Genomic DNA, 23,702 nt, shown 5'->3' on the forward strand with positions numbered 1-23,702 from the left:
TGAGGTTGCTGTGAGCTAGGCTGATGCCCCAGCACTCAAACTCTAGCCTAGGCAAGAAAGTGAGACTATGTCTCAAAAAAAAAAAAAAAAAAAAAAAGCATTCATTTGATTGGACAGATTGGAATATGTTTGCCGAGCATATGTTGAGTCCAGGATGGGCCCTGGGGCCCTCGTGTGCTTTGGCTTTCATGCAAACAGAAGGATCTCCTGCTCTAGGCAGCTTGAAGCAGAAAGAGAAAACAGAACAATTGGGGAGTTAACCTCCCTTGTTCCTCTGCCAGCTGGCTTTATTCTTTTGATAGTTTTCTTAGAGGAAAGAAGATGATAGTTAGCCAGATATGTTTTTGTAAGTGAGGTATAGCTCATTCATGTCTGTAAGCCATGCCTGCTGACTTACCTAAATTATTAAACATGGACCAAGATGAGCTGACAGGATTACATTTTATTGAATTATAGTTACAAGTGGAAAAAATTACTGACTTACTGCATGGAGAAGTAATAATATGTGAACCTGTTAAAAGCTATGGAAATTAAAATGTTTGTGTATATACAAAATATAAGTGACATGTAAGGTAAAAATTACAGTGATTACAACAACATGAAAAATTAACATGGTAGTTTTCTAGTTTGTTTGATTAATCAAGCAGGTTTACTCTTGAATCCATAACATTTCTACAATTTGATTTGGACGAAGTACGTTTCCAAATCAGCCAGCTTTTAAAACTGAAATGTTAAGGGTAGATTGTTAGATTTCCGAGGATTGGTGCAGATGAATGTAAAGAATTTATAGTTATGCTCAGGAGATGGTTCTGGGTTAGTGACCAGCTAAGTAAATCTGCTATCAGTAGGAGTGGTAGAGGTTTAGAGCTTTACCTCTTGGCAGTATCCCTTGGAAGGAAGCTCTGAGATTAAATTTAATAAATACTTATTGAGAGCTTTCTATGGACCAGGCACTCATTATACTAGGCTCTAGGGAATACAGGTAATTAGCAGTCCTGGTACTCAAAGTGTTAATGATCTAGTATCAGTCTTCTTTAAAAAAGCAAGCACCTGCATTTGTCATCTTGAGTAAATGTGGTAACTATAACCAAAGTGATTTACTCAAGATTCAAATCCATAGTTTTGGAGAAAGTAAATGTCAGATGCATTGTGGCTATCAGGCACATAGTAGGTGTTAAATAAACATGGTTGGTGTTTGTGAAATGTGGATTGAAGATAAAATGACTGCTCTTCAGTTTCATGGGGAAAAGGTTTGCTTCATTAACTGATTTTAATCTATCCAAATGGCTTCCAATCATTCCTTTAAAGTACTAGTTTGATTAATATTACAAAGTTACAATCTTCCAAAATGTGACGTTAGCTCTGCTTAACATGTGATGTTGGTGAGAATGGGAGTTTGACTTTGGGGATTGGCATTGAAAATTTGCAGAAAGGACCTACCCAAATGCATAAAGAAATGCGATTCCAGCTATGAAAAACCAGTTATACTAATTTAAACAATCATTTTGTTGATTTCATAAGTGGTTTGAAATTTCAAGAACTATTTTATTTTAAAAACATCCACTCAAATGCACTGGCTCTTTCATGAACAGATTTTTGGAACTGGCTTTTCAATCTGGGAAAGCTGCAGTCACACTTAATGCAGATGGTTCAAACTTTTTGTAGAACCCTTAGAAAACTGAATGCAATGGACAGAAAAGATTGGACCTTTTCAGCATTTCTTAATATGCAAAACTGCAAAACAAAAATTCCAACCATGGTCTATTGATGTAAGAGTATTTTAAGACCATCTAGATTAAAATATAGCCTTTAAAATTTTTTCAAAGTATTATTTGTTTTAAATATAAATTGACGATTGCCCATTTATCTTAGCTATGGTTTGGGGAAACAAACATTTTTCATTTCAAAAGAAATATTATAATTTCTATGCTGGAATGCATTTTAAAATAAGGTATAACGTTTAGTTTTAGGTGTTTTGATAACTACAAAGGGAAGGGGAGAGGAGAGCTTTGCACCTATGTAGTACATTGACAGATCTCCAGTTTTCTGTCAGGCAAAAGGACTCCCTCTGTTTGGTGAAGAAGGAAACAGGCACCAAGAAGTCAAGACTCTCCCAGTTAAGACTGAACCAGGCCCTCCCTCTATCCCTGATCTGGGAGAAGCTGCTTCATCTCAGAGGGTGGTCTCGCCAGCAGCTTCTCTTCGATATCTGTCCATGTCTGTGAAGTCATAGTCCGACTCCATCTCTATTTTCACCTGTGGCACCATGAACACTGGGCTCCGCGAGTAGTTGAAAGCAGGTGAAGCTGGACAGGAGATTTGGAAGTGCAAGGTGATGCTGAACAAGAAGTAGGAAAGAAGAAGAAGAATTTATCTAGTTCTTGGTGTTTTGAACACCATCCCCTCCCCATCCCCCAGAGCAAGACTCTAATGCACATAGTTCTGTCTTTGCTTCTGAACTCTTAGTGCCTGCTGGACAGAGCAGGTTCCTGTCTGCTTGGCCTTTGGCCATAGTCATGTAACTGGTCTCGCCCTCTTTCAACCTATCTTCACATTACTGCCAAAGTGAACTTTCTTAGCCACAAATCTGGCTGTGGTTCCCATTGTTCAAAGGATAGAATCCAGGTTCCTTGGCATGGCAAGACAGGGCCTTCCCTGTTCGCACTGCTGCCTGCTCACCATTTTGACCACCCATCCACCCCGGTATTTTGTGCTCTTTGCCCTGTATTGTGTTTTCAATTGGTCCTTCAGGCCTGTGCCTGCTGCCTAGAATGCCCTTTTCTCTTTTCCTCTGCTCTGCCCCATGCTGTACATCTGGCAGGTTCCTGTTTATCCTTCCTAGAGTCTCTAGGTAAGGCTAGTTCCTCCTCTAGACCACTGTCCTTCCTCCTTTCTCCTAAGTGTGCTCCCCTATTCTGCACAGCGCTGTTTTTGTTTATGTGTCTTTCTGCATCCCCAGGGATGAAGCATCCCACCAGGTAGGTCACTGATGCGTAATCTTTGTTACACTAGATCATGTTGCTGAGCCTTTTCTCTTTTCTTCACTGAAGTGGAGCCCCACTATTTAGAGGTCCTTGCCTCCATCCATTTTCGTAAATTTAGTAAAACACCAGTGTATTGGGAGGTATCATCTCCAGTTAGCAAGTTTTCTGCCCTTCAACTTTGTCTCATGACTTTGTGTACTATAACAGGTTTTTGGAAACCCCTATCCTGGTCCAAATTCTCTCTCTACTGCCTGAAAATGGGAAATTAGAGTTTTCATTTAGGCTTCTTTTTTTTTCTTTCTTATTTTTCTTTTTCTTTTCTTTTCCTTTTCTTTTTTTCTTTTTCTTTTTTTTTTTTGAGACAGAGTCTCACTTTGTTGCCCAGGCTAGAGTGCCGCGGTGTCAGCCTAGCTCACAGCAACCTCAATCTCCTGGGCTCAAGCGATCCTTCTGCCTCAGCCTCCCCCGAGTGGCTGGGACTACAGGCTTGTGCCACCATGCCCGGCTAATTTTTTCTATATATATTAGTTGGCCGATTAATTTCTTTCTATTTCTTACTCGCTCTTGCTCAGGCTGGTTTTGAACTCATGACCTCGAGCAATCCAATCCGCCAACCTTGGCCTCCTAGAGTGCTAGGATTACAAGCCTGAGCCACCGCACCTGGCCTACATTCAACTTTAGTTCTACCTAATCTTGTAGTAATTTCCTTTTCTAAAGTTAAATACCTTTGTGGGTTGTAACCACATTGTTGTCAGTAAGAAGATACATTTGTTACCTGACCCTAATCACTCAGGTCTGTTGGCTTTTATCTCCCAGTAGGGGGCCAGCAAAGGCCTTCACTTAGACTCTTATCTAACACCCAAGTAGTCTGCCTAGAGGTGTTTACCTGCGATCCAGTTCTGAGTCACTGAAGGAAGAATCAGAGTGAGTAACTCCAACTGGAAGATCTTTTTCCTGGCAGGAAAATTAAAATGTCAGACACAGGGCAGGTTTGAGCACGACTGGAGAACGTCTTGTTTCTCCAGTGCTTCAACCACAGTCTCCCCCCTTTTCTGTTCTCCAACCCCACAGCCAGCGCACTGCACAAGAGGGAGGAATGCTAGGGCCTCAGAGATGGTGGCTTCTGGCTCAGTTATTCCTTCATCTAGAGGGCTCCTAGCTGGGTTAGGAGGTAATGAGGTGCAGGAGGGCCAGGGAAGAGTTAGAAAGGATGATGGATGTCTACAAATGCTGGTGGGGAGTGAGGTACGGACGATGGAAAGTGGTGATAGGAAGGATCCCTGGCTACCCACCCCTAATCTCTGCCTTTGAGGCAAGTGGCAAGCCCTGTATTAGAAGCACCAGGGTCCAGACCCGGTAAGGATCTTTTAGAAGACTCCTGGGGCGGGCTGTGCTGTTTTGATGACAGGACTGTCCTCCAGTAGAGAGCTGAGTCTGGGAGGCAGCAGTAGAATCTCCTGGAATCTTCATAAGCAATGCCTGAGCCCCTCCAGGAGCCTCCCTTTTGGCCAAAGGAAGATGCTTGTGATTCATACAGAATCACAGCCCAACCACTGGGACCTCCAGTTCTGCCTGACTTACGATCCAAACGCTGTGCTACCTGTCCCTAAGGGGCAGGCTCAGCGCTGGTTTGAGCTCTCAATCACTTCAACAACACTGGAGGTGTGGGAGGCTCAGTAGGCCATGTTTGGACTGAGGTGGCCTGAAACTACACAGAAGAGGGCCAGGCGGTGCCACAGGCATCTGAGGGCACCCAAGGAAAGGAAGGAATGAGGGATTTTGCCTCAACTAAAGTGAGTGTGCAGGGTTTGCTCTGGGGTGTCCATCTGGTTGGAGTCCCAGCGGGCCGGTTCTCTGATCTCTGCCTAGCACAGGAGTCCTCTAACATCCCAAACAATTAGATGCCCTTGAGTGACAGATGGAAGTCCCTTGGGGGAAGAGATGGAGGATTAGTAGTAAGTAGGAAGGCAGAGACGTGTGTTTTACTTACTGGCAATGCAGTGGATACCGTTTTGGGGATCTGATTGGACACTTTCCATGGGAATCTTTATAATTGAGGGAGGAGGGAACTGGGGCTGGAGAAAAACAGTGGGAAAAGCTGGTAAACACCACTAGTACAGCGGCTTCGCCTTTCTTGCTGAGACGGAAAACACACGCATCCATGGCACAAACCACCATCCTCTTCACCTCTAGACTAAACTGGGCTGCTGCACACACTCTGGGCCCACCGAGGGAAATGGGCACGGTTAGCCTGCTGTCCTGCACACGCCATGGGGCAGGACAGGATTCTTCCAGGAAAGTTACTCATTAAAACAGTTTTATCTGTCACAGCAACCAGTCACTTGGGAATGAGCTTCCCACTATAGCTGTAAAGACATGTAAAATGAATTTGTGTAAATGGAATTCTGTTCTTCCACTGAATATATCATATAACCCAGAGATTACTAGCTCCTGGCATGTGGTAGCCACTCAAATATTTACAGAGTAAATCAATAAAAGTAGTATTTGTCATTAAAAGGCACTTAGTTTCTTTTCTTTTTTGGAGAGCGAGAGTGCTGTGGCGTCAGCCTAGCTCACAGAAGCCTCAAATTCCTGGGCTCAAGTAATCCTCCTGCCTCAGCCTCTCAAGCAGCTGTGACTACAGGCATGTGCCACCACACCTGGCTGATTTTTTCTGTTTTTAGTAGAGACGGGGTCTCGCTCTTGTTCAGGCCAGTCTCGAACTCCTGACCTCAAGCAATCCTCCTGCATTGGCCTCCCAGAGTGCTAGGGTTACAGGTGTGAGCCACCTTGCTCAAAGGCACTTAGTTTCTGTTTGTTTTCAGAACCTACCTTTACAAATCATTTACAAAAAAATATGAATTGTGGGATTCTTTCCATCCTGGATAGTAATAAAGGAGTGGGGGAATTTGGGCTGATCACTACATCATAAGATGGTTTAAAGCCCACCAACTGGTGTGTTTTGGGGATGGGATGGGAGGAAGCAGGGGACATGAGAGGGGTAGACAAGACAACAAGGGAGTCCCAGCACCTAGGAAACGTAGTCATTCTCCTATCAGCAAGGATACCTGCCTCTTCCCCCACCTTCAGCCCCAACACCCTAGGGGCAGGCCCAAGGAAAACTTGTGCTCAGGTCCTCCTGCCGGTCCAAGAGTCCAGTATACTTATAGGTGCCCAACAGACCCCTTACCACAGGCCTGCTCCGTTCTCTGGAGATCTGACCTCATAACCTCCTTCCATGCTGGAGCCATCTTCCATCCCATTCCCTAGGAACCTGACGGCTGTGGATAAAGGCTCTGGAAGCCCTCAGTGCTGGGAAAGAGTGGGCATGGCCAGTCGTCATTTCCCTGGGCAGGGAGGCTCATTCATTCTGACCCACCCTGAGGATACTCACTTGAACAGAGGTGCTCCCAGCACCCCAGACTGAGACAAACAGAAGCCCAGCTCATCCCACCTGGCCCCAAGCATCGCTGCAGGCCACCTGCGAAGCCACCCCCTCCCTGGCCCTGGCCAACATGGAGGGAAGGTCACTTGACCTCTCCCCTCTGCCCAGGTCTCACATCTTCCCCACCTCCTCATCACAGTCCTCATGGGCCCCTTTCTTCCTCTTCCTCTTCTTGTCTGTCTCCTTTTTGTCCTTCTCCGGGAGGATGTTGTCAATCCAGGCCAGATCGTGCTGGGAGAAGATGAGGTCCAAAAGTCTTCGGACAATGATGAGGCCCAGGATCTATGGTGACAGACAGACAGACAGGCGGAAGTTTTGTGGGAGTTCAGAGAAAAATGTGGTCTCAATGCCCAAACTCAGGCATAGTTTTTTCACCCTCAGTTGGCTGGATTCAGGGACTTTTTGTGGTTCATGTCTTTGGAGCCATCTCAAAGCTCCCACAAACCGTTACTCACCTATCCTCCACCATGGCGCCTGTCATCTGGCCTCTCAGGTGGGTGACCATCAAAACCAGTGACAGAGGGACAGAGCCTGTGACACTGGAGTGGGGGGCTTGGGAGGAGACCACATGCTGGAGAACTACTGTTATTCTTTAAGTGCTTCTCAAACTCCAGCATGCCTCAGGACCACCTAGAGGGCTTGTTCATACACAAAGTGCTGGTCCCACCCCCACAGCACCTGCCTCAGTGCCTGGGCAAGGCACAGTCATCTAACAGGTCCTCAGATGATGCTGACGCTGCCAGTCTGAGGATCCCACTTGGAGTCCTACTGTCTCTCTGTCTCCATTTCTGAGAGATGCCAATCTCTCTTTTAACAGAAGCTGAAGGCCAGGCGTGGTGGCTCACCACACCTGTACTCCTAGCACTGTGGGAGGCTGAGGTGGGAGGATCGCTCAAGGTCAGGAGTTCGAAACCAGCCTGAGCAAAAGCGAGACCCTGTCTCTACTAAAAATAGAAAGAAATTAATTGGCCAACTAAAAATATATAGAAAAAATTAGCAGCCCTAGTTACTTGGTAGGCTGAGGCAGAAGGATCTCTTGAGCTCAGGAGTCTGAGGTTGCTGTGAGCTAGGCTGATGCCACAGCATTCTAGTCCAGGCAACAAAGTAAGACTCTGTCTCTAAAACAAATAAACAGGCCGGGCACGGTGGCTCACGCCTGTAATCCTAGCACTCTGGGAGGCTGAGGCGGGCAGATTGCTCGAGATCAGGAGTTCGAAACCAGCCTGAACAAGAGTGAGACCCCCGTCTCTACTATAAGTAGAAAGAAATTAATTGGCCAACTAATATATATAGAAAAAATTAGCTGGGCATGGTGGCGCATGCCTGTAGTCCCAGCTACTCGGGAGGCTGAGGCAGGAGGATTGCTTGAGCCCAGGAGATTGAGGTTGCTGTGAGCTAGGCTGACGCCACGGCACTCACTCTAGCCTGGGCAACAAAGTGAGACTCTGTCTCAAAAAAAAAAAAAAAATTAAAAACAAACAAACAAAAACCTCAGAAGCTGAATAGAGTATACCGGGATATCTGGAATTTTTAAGGGAAAGTTTAGAAAGTTTGGTTCTGTTCAGGATGCATGAATTAAAGGAGGAAACAAGTGCTCTTCGGGGACGATTAGAAGCTGACCTTTCCATAAGCTCTGTGGGCCTGGGATGGCTAGATATTTATACTATCCTCTCACCACCAGGAACTGGCCATTAAATGAGGTCAGGGAGAAAACCACTCAGCTGAATTTGACACTGGTTCCTCGCTGACGCTGCTTCTTGGGAGCAAGAAGAACTCAGGAGTCGGACAAACCGGGGTTTTAAAAACCCCAGCTCTGAGCGCAGGTCAGTGGTTAGGGGCTGGGATGGGGACAGAGGCTGTCTGCGGAGGGGCAGCAGGAGGGAGCTTTGGGGCTGAGGGGCTGTTCTGTATCATGGCTGTGGAGGTGGAATCACCATTCTGTATATTTGCCAAAACTCACAGAACCAGAGTGATTTTTTTCTGTGTGTAAACAAAGTGGAAAAAAAAATCCAATAGGTGAGGGGTGCAGCTCTTGCTCTGCCCAGTCCTGCTTGTGTGACTTGGGTCACTCGCTCATGCTCTCTGAGCCCCCGTTTTCTCATGGGTGAAGTGGGGTTACTAGTAGTATACTGCAGGGGCTGGCGTGGGCTGAATGGAACAGCACTGGGTAAATGCCAGTCACTGCCGTCACTGTTTCCTTTCTCTTCATCGTCTCTGAAGTCCACGAGGGCGCTGCTGGGGAGGGCCCGTTTCCCTTTCCTTGCAGTGCAGGTTCTCGCCCTGGCTGCACAGTTATAGCTCACCTGTAGACTTACTGGAATCACCCAGCCTGAGTTTCCCCAGGACATTCTCATTTAATTGATCTGGATTGGTTATAATGGGCCACTGGGGCCAAGAACCACTAGAGCCCTCCCAGGAGTGCCCCTGACCCAGAGCCCCCAGGTTCTCCCCAGACCTTAGCTCACCCGCGCAGGACCCCAGCAAGGCCAGGGCCACCGCCCTCCTGTGCTGCTAACTAGGGGGCCAGATGCAACATACTCTTGGTTTTTTCCTTTTCACTTTTTATTTTGGAATAATTTCAAACTTACATAAAACTTGTAAAAATAGTCAAAGAACTCCTGCATATATTTTTCCAGCTCAACCTTCATATTGTCGTTGGATTTTTTTTTTTTTTCTTGAGACACAGTCTTATTGTGTTGCCTGGCGTTAGAGTCCATGGCGTCAGCCTAGCTCACAGCAACCTCAAACTTGTGGGCTCAGGCGAACCCCCTGCCTCAGCCTCCCGAGTAGCTGGGACTACAGGCACGTGCCACCATGCCCGGCTAATTTTTTTCTATTTTTTAGTAGAGATGGGGTCTTGTTCTTGCTCAGGCTGGTCTCGAACTCCTGAGCTCAAATGATCTGCCCGCCTCGGCTTCCCAGAGTGCTAGGATTACAGGTGTGAGCCACTGTGCCCGGCCTGTCATTGGATTTTTAAGTTCTTGATCTTTGATTCTAGCTCTTTTCTCTCCTATTTGTCTTTTCAAGTTCAGATATTTTGAATGGTGAAAAGATTTGTATTTAGCACAGATGGACTTCTGAGGTCAGTTTGCATTTTTGCAATGGGGAACTCGTTCTCCCCTTGAATTTGTCTGTTTCCCTGTCCCTCCCCAGAGCTGGGAGGTTGGGTGGCTTCAGTGTTCTTACTGAGCAGCCCTGACCTCACATCGGGGTTGTCGCTGCAGAGTCCACCCTCCACACTGACATTCTTTCCTGTGTCTCCTCGCGTCCTCCACCCCATACCATCTGGCCTGGACTCACAACTGAAACCAGATTATTCTGTGTCTGCCTCCGCAACCGACGGAGCCAGGCCATGGGTGAGCTGAAAGTGGAGGACAGATGGGAGTTGAGGCGCTTGCCAGGGGACCTGCCACTGCATTGCCCAGGGGTTGCCTGCCCAGGCCAACCCAGCAAGTGGGAGAGAGAAGCCCGCGCCCACCTTACCATGACTGGGAAGATGATGGCAGCCATCGTGGACTTGAGGATCCAGAGCACCGCCAGGCAGAGGATCTGCACCAGGGTGAAGAGGTGGATCCGGCGCAGGGGCACGTGCCGCAGGAAGGCGTGGTCTGGCTGGTGCTTGGCGGGCATCAGGAAGAGCTTGCAGCGTTCCCAGAACTGGGGGGACATCAAGGGACTCAGCCAGGCAGCTAGGCCATGGGGGCCTGGGACTGGGGCAGGGGGGTTCCTTGGTGGGGTCTCAGAGAGGAGACCCTGCTCAGGCCTTAGGGATATACAGGAGGGGGCTGGAGGTGTCTGGGCAGGTAGATAATGGGGCCTTGGAGAAGGGTCCTGAGCCCTGGGAGAGGGGATAGCCCAGAGCTGACCACAAAATGAACATTGTCCATATTCCAGGAGATGCGACTTAACTGCAAGGCAAACTATCCCACACATCCTGGGCTTTCATGGTAAATATAGAACAAAACAAAACAAAAATATTTTCTTCTATGGAGTTGCCTTGAGGAAGAGAGAAGAGGTGTAGTGAAACGCTCATTGGAGTCAACTTGATCTGGGTTTTGAATTCTGAGCCTCAGTTTCTCCATCTGTAAAATGGGATCTGAGGACCTAATTATATAGATTAAATTATATGCCACCTATACAGTGGCTCGCATAGTTATTTTGTATGGCACATCGTGGATGGTAGTATCATTATTACTGTTGTTCCTTCACTGAATTGGGAAAGCAAGCATTTGGGGTCCTGGTGACAGGGAGCCAGACACAGAGTGCTGACTTGGGGTGATATCTTACCTGGATGCCATTGAGGGAGGCCACGCCCATGTAGAGGAAGACTCCGTACAGCACCGGCATGGGGATGTACTAAAATGAGAGCAGAGCTTGGGACTGGGTGAGCCCTGGGCCGGGTGATGGCCTCTGGCAACCACAGAGGCAGCTGGGGATCGGGTGCGTGGAGGCACTGAGGGCCCGAGAGCACACGGAGCCAGAGTGGGGGTGGGGGTGGGCGAGGAGGGTCGCTGGGGCTCTACTGCTCCCTGCTCCAGAGGGGGTAGCTCGCCCACCACCGACCGGCTGCTCTCCTGGCCCGGCCCCTCTGGCCATGCGGTCTGGCTGACGACACCCCTTCTGGAAAGTGGGAAAGCTCCACAGACTGTCCCCTCCCCACTCCTTCCCACCTCCAGCCTCAGATGGGGGCTTCCAAAGCTGCTCCGCCCACAGGGGCTTGGGACTGTTAGGGAGCGCCAAGGACACTTAACCAAAATCACACATCATTGACAATCAGATAAAAAAGAAGCAAAACAGAAGTGTGTAAACTAACCACCACTTGTCATCAACTAACCACCACTAGTTTGGTGGGAACCTTTCCTTCCAGACACGCACACAGGAGGTTTGTTTGCTTTTTCAAGGGTGGATCACATAATTCATACCGTTCTGTAAGCCTCAGTCAGTCCAATCTTTGACACCCTTTCGAGGCATGTCTCCACTGTCCGTTTAAGCTATGTTTCTGTTCCTGTATCCTGTCCCTCCCCTGCAGCTGTGGCCCCCCACGTCGAACAAAGGCTGCTCCACCTTGTCCTCAGGGGGATCACATTGGAACACTTCGGGGACCACAGGACACTGTGCCAACACTAACGGGTGTTTATGGGAAATTTGGGCCCCTAAAGAACACTGTTCTTAGATACAATTTTTTTAAATGCAAATACTTGTCTGTTAAACAGCGTCAGGATTGACATACACAGTGGTTCTTTGGAACCTTCTCCACAACAGGAAATATTTACTGGCCATTTAAAACACATTCTTGGCTGGGTGCGGTGGCTCACGCCTGTAGTCCTAGCTCTCTGGGAGGCCGAGGCATGCACATTGCTCAAGTTCAGGAGTCTGAAACCAGCCTGAGCAAGAGCGAGACCCCGCCTCTACTATAAATAGAAAGAAATTAATTGGCCAACTAACATATATAGAAAAAATTAGCCGGGCATGGCGGTGCATGCCTGTAGTCCCAGCTACTTGGGAGGCTGAGGCAGGAGGATCGCTTGAGTCCAGGAGTTTGAGGTTGCTGTGAGCTAGGCTGACGCCACGGCACTCACTCTAGCCTGGGCAACAAAGCTAGACTCTGTCAAAAAAAAAAAAGAAAGAAAGAAAGAAAGAAAGAAAGAAAGAAAGAAAGAAAGAAGGAAGGAAGGAAGGAAGGAAGGAAGGAAGGAAGGAAGGAAGGAAGGAAGGAAGGAAGGAAGGAAGGAAGGAAGGAAGGAAGGAAAGGAAGGAAGGAAGGAAGGAAGGAAGGAAGGAAGGAAGGAAGGAAGGAAGGAAGGAAGGAAGGAAGGAAAGAAAGAAAGAAAGAAAGAAAGAAAGAAAGAAAGAAAGAAAGAAAGAAAGAAAGAAAGAAAGAAAGAAAGAAAAGAAAGGTAAGAGTGGACTATGGGAGGCAGGGAGAAAGCAGTGAGGATTGGTGATGATGACAAGTGACACAATATCATGGAAAATGACGATGACGATATTGAAACATTACTTTGGCCCAAGACCCTTCCTTTTTTTAGGGGCCACTGATCCCCAGGCTACGTGGGGACCCCTGCCCGCCTCTGAGGCCTCAGCTCTGCGCTCTCTCAGGCCACAGGGCACCGGGCGAGGGTGCAGAGCCTCACCTTCAGGATGGGAGCCAGGAAGACGGAGATTCCGGTCAGGATGAAGACGACTATGCCCGTCACTCTCTGTTCCCTGGCAGAAAAGAGCACAGGTCAGGGTGTCCCGGGAGATGCTCAGTGACCATTCCCAGCCCTCCTGGCCCTCTGTGGGCACCTGAAGCTGTGTTTGAGGCCATGGTCTTAGGGGGTTTCTGTGTTGACCTCTGCCTGGTTGCCTGAGGCCTGGCTGACCCCACACAGAAGACAGGAGCCCTCGCCGGTGGGAAGGGCACCGGGGAGGCTGCTCAGTGTAGTTGCTGTTCAGTCTGGAAGCTCAGGCCAGACTGGATTGGGTTGAGTCCTGGCTCTGCCACTTGCTGGTTGTGTGGTAGCAGGTAAGGCTCTGATGATTTTAAGCCTCAGTGGACAGAGACAATAATGGCACCTGCCTCAGGAGGTTGTTGTGAGGATAAATGTGATATAAAGTGCTATTACCCTGACATTTGATGTAGGATCTCACTTTTATGGGGCACAGCTAATGGGAGAAGGGGCTGGCTGCTAGCAGAGCAGGGGTCAGGGACTGGAGGGCAGGTGGGTTTGTGCCCAGGTCCAGTCACAACTCAGGCTGGAGCCCCGAGCTTGGGGGCAGATTGCTCAGGCCCAGCCACTGGGGCTCAGGGGTCTGGGAGGGGACCATGCCCTGACCACCCCTGAGCCCTACAGTCGGGCAGAGAAGCCTCACTCTGGCAGGCTGAGCGGCCCAGATATTCCGAGGCAGTGGGGAGAAGCTCTTAGGACAGCCATTTAGGAGAATGCCAGGGTCTGGGGAGGTCTCACCCCCGGGCCCTAAGGGGCGGAAGGTAAGCTTCTCTTCCTGCCATGGGGCATGAGAGGAGTGGGGGTGGTCCTGGGACGCTTTCTGGAGGACTGGAGATTGAGCGGGCTCTGAACCTGCAGGAGGGCCTTGGGCTGCCAGGGGCCAGGGCCCGGAGGGTCCTAAGGAGAGACCAAAGCAGGACAGCAAGAGTCCCTGCAGGGACCTGGAGTGGCCTATACAGGTGAGAATCTGGTGCTCACGTGCGCGCATGTGTATGGATGGGGTGTGTACTTCTGGGAGTCTACTGAAAGGACCATTTAACCTGAGGTTTCATCCCTCTCCTTCCTTCCCTTCAGGGATCTCACTCCCAGCCCTGCGCTTCCTCGGCTGTCAGAGCCGGGCCCCTGTCACCCAACCACTTCGAAGGTCAGAAAAGGTGCTTCCCCTCCCCACCTGGCCATGCCCCCTCAGGGGACCCCAGCCCCCATGCCTCCTACCTGACCCCCAGGAACTGGGGCTGCTCCCCCGGGGCGCTGGTCTCTGTCTCCATCTTGAGGCTGTCGATGTGGGCGATGGAGATGACCGTGGCAGCCACGTACCAGGGGAGCCCCATGAAGGAGCACAGGGCCATGAGGACGCCCACCCAGAACAGGTCCAGGTGGTAGCCAGCGGCCTTCTGTGGGGGTGGCGGGAAGGGGGTGCTTCTGGGGAGCTTGTTTCTCCCTGAAGCAGCCTCTCTGTGGAGCGTGATTCCTCGGTTCCCCTGGCCTTCTGGAGGGGACTCTGAGGTGGCCACTACCCTATCTGGGGGGGGGGGTGAGCAAGGTGGGGACACACGTAATGAAGGGGAGGGGTGTTCAGGCTGGGAGGGGGTTGGGTCCCTGGGGAGAAGGGCCCCCACCTCGTGGCCACAGTATCTCTTCGGTTCCTGAATGAGGCCCAGCTAGGGCAGGCCTGAGGCCAAGCCTAGAGTGGTCCCGACTGGGATGGGAGGCAGGGCAGTCTGAGTTTCCTGAGTTTCCTCGGACCAGAGGCAGGGGGGAGTTGTAACAACCAGAAAGGCTAAGGAAGTTCACCATCTACTCAGATTCCCAAGTTCATTTCTGGAGGTGCAGAGCTGTAGGATCACTTTGGAAGGGGCAGGGGCCTGTGCCTAGTGACCCAGCCTAGCTTGGTCCTGGTCCTTAGACTAAGTCACCCAGCCCTGCTGGCCCTACCCACATCTGGAGGTCACATTGCCCCCACGCCCCCCCGCCCCCAGCACACCAAGTGGGAACTCCAGTCTTCTGCTCTCATATTTTCCTGGCCCAAAGCATTGAAAGAAGCATCATCTCCCTCCTTCGTTCCTTCCACTTTGTGAGAAGACAGAGCTATGCCCCTGCTCCCAGCGCCAGTCTTACCTTCAGCTTGTTCTCCTTCCGGTTGACAATGACGGCTGTGATCTGCTGGTCCATGAAGATCAGGATGGTCACTAGCAGGGCGGGCAGGATGCTGGCAGGGTACACCCACCATGGGTTCTTCCCAAAGGGGGCCACGAACCAGCCTCGGTCAGGCCGTGTGGGCTGAGCAGGAGCAAAGGGAGAGTCCTGTCCTCTCTCCCTGGTCCCAGGGCACCTGCTGCCCGGCCACTCTCCCTCCCCCTCTCTCCCATCTGTGCTGCTTGTCAAGTGCAATCTTTTCCCTTAAACACATGAGGCACCCACAACTCTAGAATAAAGAGACTGTGGAAGCAGACAGATGTGGGAAGGAGTGTGAACACAGCTGGGGACTGGGACTGAGGAACTAAGGAGATAATTTGCGGCAACAGTTCTGGGATTGGTTGGGAAACGGGGAGGCGTGGCCAGCAGAGAGTGTGCACTCGCTAATTGCAAGGTACTAAAAAGCAGAAATAAGGCCCAACCAGCAAGAATAAAGAATTTGATGGGCCTGGTGCCAGCCACCTCTGCCTCTTCTGAGTCACCTGTCTGGGGCTCATGATAGATTGTAAAACATTGACCATCAGTTCAGACCTGCATGTTGAAAATTAGGGATTATCTGTGCAGAAGCCAGGCTGAAGTTTATCTTTTGCCTTATGTAAGAGAAAGAGGTACTTTAATTTCAAGGCCAATATGAGTTGCATGGGATGTGTTCAAGCTACTCAGAAGAGCCCTGAAATAATATCTCGAAGGTCAAGACCTCAGAGACAGAAAGGGTAAATTCTTAAATCTGGACTCCCTGCCCTGGTGGGTCGGTTGGTGCTCTTGAGAGGGAGCAGGGCTCCAGCTTAGCTACAAGCCAAGGGCACCGACTTTGCACTAGTGGGTAGTTTCTGAAGCCCTGATTCCCAAACTTAAGCCTGTCCCAAGATCACCTGGGGGACTTGTTAAAATGCAGATTACTGGGCCCCGCCCCAGCCTTTCTGATTCCATAGTTTTGAGGTGGGCTGAGAATTTGCATTTCTAACTAGTTCCTGGGTGAGGATGTGATACTGGGCTGGGGACCAGACTTTGAGAATCAGTTATCGTTTTTTTTTTTTCAGCAGATCCCCATTTACCCTGCTTGTAGACTGCCAAGAAATTGGAGACCCTCAAGAGGCTTCAGGTGGGCTGGAGGGTGGATTCCAGCAACTTCCCCACCCTGTGGCTACAGAGCAGGATTTCATTGTGAATATGTCCCCACCCACCATATCAAAGGACTTAGTGCCCGGGAGGCTGTGGGCTGAGACAAGAAGAAACTGTGATGAGTGCAGAGGGAAGAGGATGCAGCTGGTGGGCGGGAAGAGTGGGTGCCCAGAGCAGGGTGAGGGGCAAACCTTGATGACATTGGGAACGTGCAGCTTGGGCGTTTCCAGGCCGAAACAGGCATCGATCCCACAGAACAGCAAGATGGAGAAAACAATGGAAAAGTCAGCCACCAGGGCCCGGACCTGCAGACAGGAGACGAGCAAGTGAGCAATGCACCCGCCCAGCTCCAAGGAGACCCAGTTGCAGGCAGTGAGGAGGAGAATGGTTGAAGTGTGGCCTCTGAAGTCAGCAGAGCTAGGCTCAAGTCCTGGCTCTGCCGCTTGCTAGCTTGTGTGACCTTAGGGAAGCAGGTCATGTCTCTGAGCCTCAGTTTCCTCCTTTGTAAGATGGAGATGATGATATTACCTCTCTCAAAGGTGTGAGCATGTGGTAGTCAAAGTGGGAGTTGTTATGGACCATGTGGCCATGGCAGCCAGTGATGAAGATCAGTTCTGGTGTGACAGTCTGAACTGTGTCACCAGCAGGTGCAGGGAGGACAAGGGCTGAGCTCTGAAGGAAACTCTAGCTCCTAAAACCTTGTGACAGGTTGTTGCACCCCACCTGGGCTTGGGAAGGCCCCCCAATTCTACTGGGGACCCCAGGCTACTCTTAGACCTCTGTCCATCAAGAGTCCCCAGCCTCTTGTTCCTGTGTTATCAGGAGGCCCTTCCTAGGCCAGGTTCTGAACCTGACCTCCCTGTCCTTTCTGAATCAGTGCCCTCTGACTGCCCCCCCCCCAACTCAGCATCCAGAAGTCTCAGGGCAGAGGGTCCCCCAATGTCTACCCTGCAAACTTTTTTAGATCTTTTCAAAGAAGCAACTTTTTTCTTTTTAGAAAGAGTTTTGCTCCGTCACCTAGGCTGGAGTGTAGTGGCATCATCATAGCTCAATGCAGCCTAAACTCCTGGGATCAAGTCATCCTCCTGCCTCAGCCTTCAAGTAGCTGGGATTATAGGCACATGCCACTATGTCTGGTTAATTTTTTAATTTTTTTTAGAGTTGGGGGTCTTGTTACATTACCCAGGCTAATCTTGAAATCCTGGCCTCAAGGGATCCTCCTGCCTTGTCTTCCCAAAGTGTTGGGATTATAAGCATGAGCCATCACTCCTACCACAAGTGCTATTTTGATTAATAAACATTTTACTCCAGCCACAAACAGGTAGAAAATAAAAATAGCAGTTAGCATTTATAATAGTATAAAAAAATCAAGTACCTAGGAATAAATCTAACAAAAATTGCTCAAGACCTCATGACCAAAACCTATAAAACATTATAGAGAGAAAGAAGACCAAAATAAATGAAGTATACCATGTTCATGAATCAGAAGACTTAAAATTTGAAAGATATCAAGTCTTCCCAAATTGACACACAGAATCATGATAATCCTATCAAGATTCCAACAAGCTTGTATTTGGGTGAAATTTAAAGTGATTCTAAAATGCACGTGGAAATATAAAGGGCCAAACTAATATTAAAAAAGGACAAAGAGGGAGAGTTTAAAGATATCTAAAAGATATATCTAAAAGATATAAAGAGTTATTATAAGCTATGAAACAAAGACTATGATACTGATGTACAAATAAATCAGTGAAACAGAACAAAGAATCCAGAAGCAGACCCTGTCATAGAGGAACATTTGATACATGGCAAAGGAAGTGTTGCAAAGCAGTGGAGAAAGGATGGTTTCTTAAAAAAGGTACTGGAACAATTGGTTATTTATAGGAAAACACAATGAAACACTATCTCGTATTATATATCAAAACCAATTCTGATGGATTATAGATATAACATGAAAAATAATGAAGCTTTCAGAAGATAACATAATAGAATATTTTCAAATTCAAATTCAAAAATCAAATTTTGATATATTTGATTACAGCAAAACTAAGATGTCTGTTAATCAAAAGATACCATTATGTAAAAAAGCCACAGTGTGGGATAAGGTATTTGTAATGTATGCTCACAAAAGGGTTTCTATCCAGAATATATAGAGAACTCTTACAAATCAGAAAGACAAACAACTCAATAGAAAATGTACAAGAGATTTCAACAGACAATTCCAAGAAGAAAGTTCAATGGCCATATGGCCAATAAACACATAATAAGGTTTTCAACTTCATTAGTCATCAGGGAAATGAAAAATTTAAAAAGTACAAGGAGATCCTACTATACAGAAATGCTAAAGAAAAAAGCCCGACAATACCAAGTGCTGTCATGGGGTCTGGCCAACAAGGGAGCCCCGTTCTCTCTGACTTAACTTGAAAAACCCCACTGGGCCCACGTGCAATCCGTCCTGTTGGTGGACCGGAACCCTCTCCGGGAGGCTTGGCAGGGCCTTGCTCCACAGTAGCCTGACTGTAGGTCCCCTCCTAGCTGCAGGGGGAGCTTACCTTGGTAGGAAAATAGCGGCTGAATTTGAACTTCTTCAGGGTCAGGGTCATGGAGTATGTCCCGAAGAAAAGGATGAAGGACATGAGCGCCAGGTCTGGGATGAACTGGCAGGAACTCCCGAGCAGGCGCCCGCCGTAGCTCAGACACTCCTTCTTGCTCAGCAGGGACCAGTCCAGCGCTGTGAGGTTAAGGGGGTTGTACTAGGAGACCAAGCACAGGAGAGAAAGAGTCAGGGCCTTCCTGGTGGGTCAGCTGTGTCCTCCCCCTGCAGTCCCCAGGTAGCCACACTCCCTGCTGCCCTCCGAGAGGCCACAGCCCTCCTGTCCACGATGGTGCCCGTGGCAGCAGAGTGATGCTCCTAAGGATAGGCTGGGTCAATGACAAGCTGGCAGCTCCCTGGGAGGATGAGGAGCTGACGCGAGTTTCTTTGTTCTGTTCTAGGGAGCACTGCTTTGCTAGCAAGGAGGACAGGTGAGGGGGGATGCTCTCTCGGCAGGCCTGGCTCCCGTCAGTCAATGACAGGTCCTGTCGGTGTCTCCTTCCCACAGTGTCCCACATTTATTTTCCCGCTTCCTTCCCCTCTGTCACACCCTTTCACATGCTATGGCTCACACCCTGTCAGTCCCCTCTTGGGCCATTTCAGCCACTTCTCCCCTGGGTGTCCCAGATGCCTAAAGTCCAGGGCATGCACAGCAGTGAAATTTTATCTAGAAATTATATATATGTATATATATATATACACACACATATATATTCCCAAGACTAATGAAAGGAGGAAGAAAAGGAGAGTAATTTATAATAAAATTTGATATATATATATAAAAATTAATGTGCAAATACTTAAGAATAGCGATGAGATGCTTGCAACTAGCTCTGAAGAATGTTTGGATTGAGAGAAGTGTGGTAGTTTGTTATAATAATGGTCCCCAGTGAATCATGGCTTCCCTGTGTCCATGCTCCCTTAGAAGGTGACACTGACAGTCCTCCCTTCAAAGGTGAAGTCACCTTTCCACCTCTTGAATCTGGGCTGGTCCTTGATCTCCCTAGCCCAACAGGGAGGGGAGTAAGTGACATCAAGCCGGTTCTGGGGGCTTGGCCTCAAGAGCTTCTGCGCTTATCCTCTTGGAAACCTGAGACCACTCTGCTATGAAAAAGCTCAGGATGGAAAAAACCATGGGAAGAGGCAGGCTGAGCCGTCCCAGCCCCCAGCAGACCTGCCAGCTGAATACAGCCACGAGCTGAGTCCAGGCTACACCAGCAGAACAGCCAGCAACCTACAGAATTAGGAGCATTATAATTGCTGCTGCCTTAATCCACTACAGTTGAGGGTAGGTTTTTTTTTTTTTTTTGAGACAGAGTCTCACTTTGTTGCCCAGGCTAGAGTGAGTGCCATGGCGTCAGCCTAGCTCACAGCTACCTCAAACTCCTGGGCTCAAGCGATCCTCCTGCCTCAGGCTCCCCAGTAGCTGGGATTACAGGCATGCGCCACCATGCCCGGCTAATTTTTTTTCTATATGTATTAGTTGGCCAATTAATTTCTATTTTTTATAGTAGAGATGGGGTCTCGCTCTTGCTGAGGCTGGTTTTGAACTCCTGACCTCGAACAATCCACCCGCCTCGGCCTCCCAGAGTGCTAGGATTACAGGCATGAGCCACCACGCCTGGCCGATTTTTTTTTTTTTTTTGAGACAGAGTCTCACTCTGTTGCCCTGGCTAGAGTGTGTGGCATCAGCCTAGCTCACAGCAACCTCAAACTCCTGGGCTCAAGCAATCCTCTTGTCTTAGCCTCCTGAGTAGCTAGGACTATAGGCGAGTGTCACCATAACTGGCTAATTTTAAAAAAAAATATTTTTAGTAGAGATGGGGGTCTTGCTCTTGCTCAGGCTGGTCTCAAACTCCTGCCTCGGCCTCCCAGAGTGCTAGGATTACAGGTGTGAGCTGCCTTGTCCAGCCGAGGGTGGTTTGTTATGCAGCAATAGATAACTGCTACAACAAGTTAGGAAGTTAGAAACCATTCTTCACGGTGTGCAAGCAGCCTGCACAGAGCTGTCTGGCATTCTGGGGCCCATCTTCTGCATGCCAGCTACACCCCTCAATCACCAGAGCAATTTAAAATGCCCCCTGCAGGGCAGCATTCCTCTACTGCCCCCACTGTCTGGCCCCACCCTCCTTCCTAGCATGTCTCTTGTCATTTCCCTGTTCAATCCCCACCCTCATTCTGTTTTAGCCAGCCTAGTCCACCCCTATCCTCTGCACAGATTTCGAGCTTTTCCTCTTTTGCCCTCTGTCTGTGCTGCTCCCTGAGTCTGGAATGTGCTTTTCTCTGCCTAACCAACTTTTTTTCCAGCCATGAAGAGCAGCTGGCATTCCACTTTTTCTGGGAGGCTTTCCCTGGCCTCTCTGCTTGCCTGTTTTCTGCCTTCAAGGTTGAAGCACGCATCTGGCCTGTTTGATGCACGGTGCGCTCTGCTGTGCTGCCCCATGACCTTGCAGTTCCTCTCCACAAGCACATGAAAGGCAAGTGTGACGATAGGGCCACGTGGGTTCTTAGATGCCTTTTTCAGTTCTCAGTGCACACAGCACCTTGCACGTACTAGGAATTCTGAAAGAGGCACTGAATCATTTAGTTCTTTCTCCCCCAAAATCTGATATTTGAAAAATCTTAGGTTAAATTGACAACTGGGATCTATGTAGGCAGAGCAGTCAACTGCGTGTGTGGGGGTAACTTAAGAAGCAACTTCAGGGATGCTAACCACCCACAGACCTCCCCCTGCCAGGTGCCGCTTTTCACCTGGATTTGAACTTCCCATTGTTAAGCCACTTAGGCTGGGACATTGGCTCCTGAAGTCCACTGTCATCAATATCAGGAAAGGCAGACCAGACCTGGGGCCCTTAGTCCCAGGGTCTAAGTCCAGTTCTTAGTCCCTAGAGACAGGGACTAAGGTGTGTGAAAGACAGGTCAGATCCTTGAGTGGGGGAGGACTGATAGACCTTCTATGCCTGGGGAGTGGCACTGCTGGGTGGGAATTTGGAGCCCCAGATAGAAAAGGAAGGACGAAGGTAGGAAGATGAACAGGAAGCTCTGCTCATAGCTTTGTTTGCACAGCCCTAGGCAAAATCATTCCTCACCTCTACCTCCCCTTTGTGTGTGTGTGTGTGTGTGTGTCATATTTATACACGTGGGTTTAACAGATGAGGCATACTTCCAGGATATACCTAAGAGCATGCATTTAGAAAGCTCTGCAGGTGACCCTGATGTGCAGCTGGAGCTGCCCCGTGAGTCTCGGTGGCCACAAGTCGGTCTCAGTCTCCCAACTCTTTTCTCACTCCCTCCACAAACAAAAGCACTTGGATGTCTGGCCCGAGAGGCAAGGACTTACCAGAGAAGCATTGGTGTTTGGTGCCAGCGGGGCTGAAGCATTGAACACGGTTGTATTCGCTGCAGACGAGAGGGCGGGGTCAGCTGTTGCTGGGCCGGGGGCCTGCGTCTCCCCGGGCCCTCCTCCCATCTCCCTCAGTTCCTTAGAGCCAAGGTTGGCTTCCGTCATCACTCTCCTCACTCTGCCCCAGGCCACACAGCCCTGGCCACAGCTCTGACCGACCAGCTGGGCCACGCTAGGAGAGCCCCTGCCTGCTAATGAACATGGGTTTGAAAATCTGAAATGATGAATCTGATCCTAAGACAAAGTGCTAAGACAAGGGAGTTAATAATGTGCCTTGTGAATCCCTATTGGCCACTGGGCCCGTTCTGGGCTGTCAGACTTAAAAAACATTTCCAAAGAACTTACTCTGTGCCATGCACTATGCCAAACCCTTACACATATTCATTTGTTCCCAGAGCCCCGTGAAGTATCCCCATTGTACAGATGAGGTAACTGAGGCCCAGAGAGGTTAAGTAACTTGCCCAAGGTCACACAGCTCATACTTGGAGCCATGATCCTAGCCCAGGCAGGCTGGTGCAGATCCTACAAACTTTACAGCTTCCCCATGCTATTCTCTTTCACAGATACTGCCCTTCCCTCCCGCCCCTCTTCATAAGTGCTTTGTTAAGGTCAACTGGGCCAGTGAAAACTTGTTGGCTTTGAAATCATCTTCTCTAATTAAACCTGGGTTCAGGACCCAAAGGAGAATCAGGAGCCCAAAGGTGCTGCTCTGAGCTGTTCACTGGGCATCCCGTGCCAGGCACTTCCCTTCCCTGGCCTCAGTGTCCCTAACTGTGAGTGGAGCATTCAGGGGCCGCAAGGAGAGCTGAGAGGGGCCACAGTCACCCTCTTCTCATTTCCATGTGGACCCTTCTGCTCTCTGTCTTGCCTTCCTCCTTCAGGGGGCCAGGCCCCCAGGGGTGCGGCCACTCAGGAGGAGCCAGGCTCCGGGGGCTGGCTGCCCTCTCTTCCTCCTGAGCTGCAAGGTGGAGGCAAAGGCCAGGTCCTCCTCCCCTTCCTCCTCCCAGCGAGGGCAGACTGCGCAGCTCCTCTGCAGCAGATCTGGGGAGAGAGGGAGGAGGCCCACCGGCCAGTTTGTCAGCGACAAGTCTGAAATGCAGTGCAGGCCCTATGTGGCTCCTGCCTGCCGTCCACAGTTTGGCTAGAAACCCAGGACGAAGAAGAGGTTAATCTAGGGGCTTCTCCCAATCTCTAACAAGCCATCTACAGGGCTGACGTGATCGCAGGGCGCTCTACGTTGCTCACTTTTGGGCCATCTGTGGCTGGGTGGCTAAAGCAGAATATTTCTAGAATTGCTACAAACAGAGGTTTGTTGGGATTGTCTTGGAGATGGCTTCACTTATTAGAAATCAGGGACATCTGTTGCCTTTCCTCACATCACTGACCACAAGAACATGATGTTCAATTAACCATGGAGACACAGGAGCTGGGCAAGGAGGCTGACGCATGGCCACCCCTCAAATGCCAGAGAATCCCTGCTTGGGCCTCGGGGAATTCAGATGTTACCCAACATTGTCATTGGACCAGACATTCCTTTCGTGTTTTCTGTTTAGGGTTATCAATTCTTTTATACTGAGAACTTTGTAAGGTTTATCTGAAAGCTACTTGATATGAAGATGGAAGAAATATAACATGGAAAATTCCAGAAAGGTTCCAAGCATCAAATATTTTAAAATTCTAGTGTTTACAAAGTGGTACTCACTTGGGGTTGAAAGCAGCCAAATCAGTGTGTGCAGCATTCATAAAT

General features: G+C 49.3%; 1 protein-coding gene across 1 annotated transcript in view; it reads right to left on the reverse strand.

Moving 5' to 3' along the window:
- Window positions 1–6,561: 6,561 nt before the first annotated feature.
- The window catches only part of SLC4A5 (solute carrier family 4 member 5), a 52,780-nt gene continuing 35,639 nt past the window's right edge, over window positions 6,562–23,702 (reverse strand). Inside the window, exons 13-20 of the mRNA XM_076000896.1 lie at window positions 21,893–21,951; window positions 18,512–18,712; window positions 16,151–16,264; window positions 14,760–14,921; window positions 12,564–12,636; window positions 10,717–10,785; window positions 9,913–10,086; window positions 6,562–6,711 (exon numbers count right to left, since the gene is read on the reverse strand). Of these exons, the coding sequence (XP_075857011.1) occupies window positions 6,641–6,711; window positions 9,913–10,086; window positions 10,717–10,785; window positions 12,564–12,636; window positions 14,760–14,921; window positions 16,151–16,264; window positions 18,512–18,712; window positions 21,893–21,951 (923 nt within the window). The 3' untranslated portion in view covers window positions 6,562–6,640. The remainder of the gene's footprint in view (window positions 6,712–9,912; window positions 10,087–10,716; window positions 10,786–12,563; window positions 12,637–14,759; window positions 14,922–16,150; window positions 16,265–18,511; window positions 18,713–21,892; window positions 21,952–23,702) is intronic.

This window comes from Microcebus murinus, chromosome 3, assembly GCF_040939455.1.
Source record: "Microcebus murinus isolate Inina chromosome 3, M.murinus_Inina_mat1.0, whole genome shotgun sequence".
NCBI classification, from domain to species: domain Eukaryota; kingdom Metazoa; phylum Chordata; class Mammalia; order Primates; family Cheirogaleidae; genus Microcebus; species Microcebus murinus.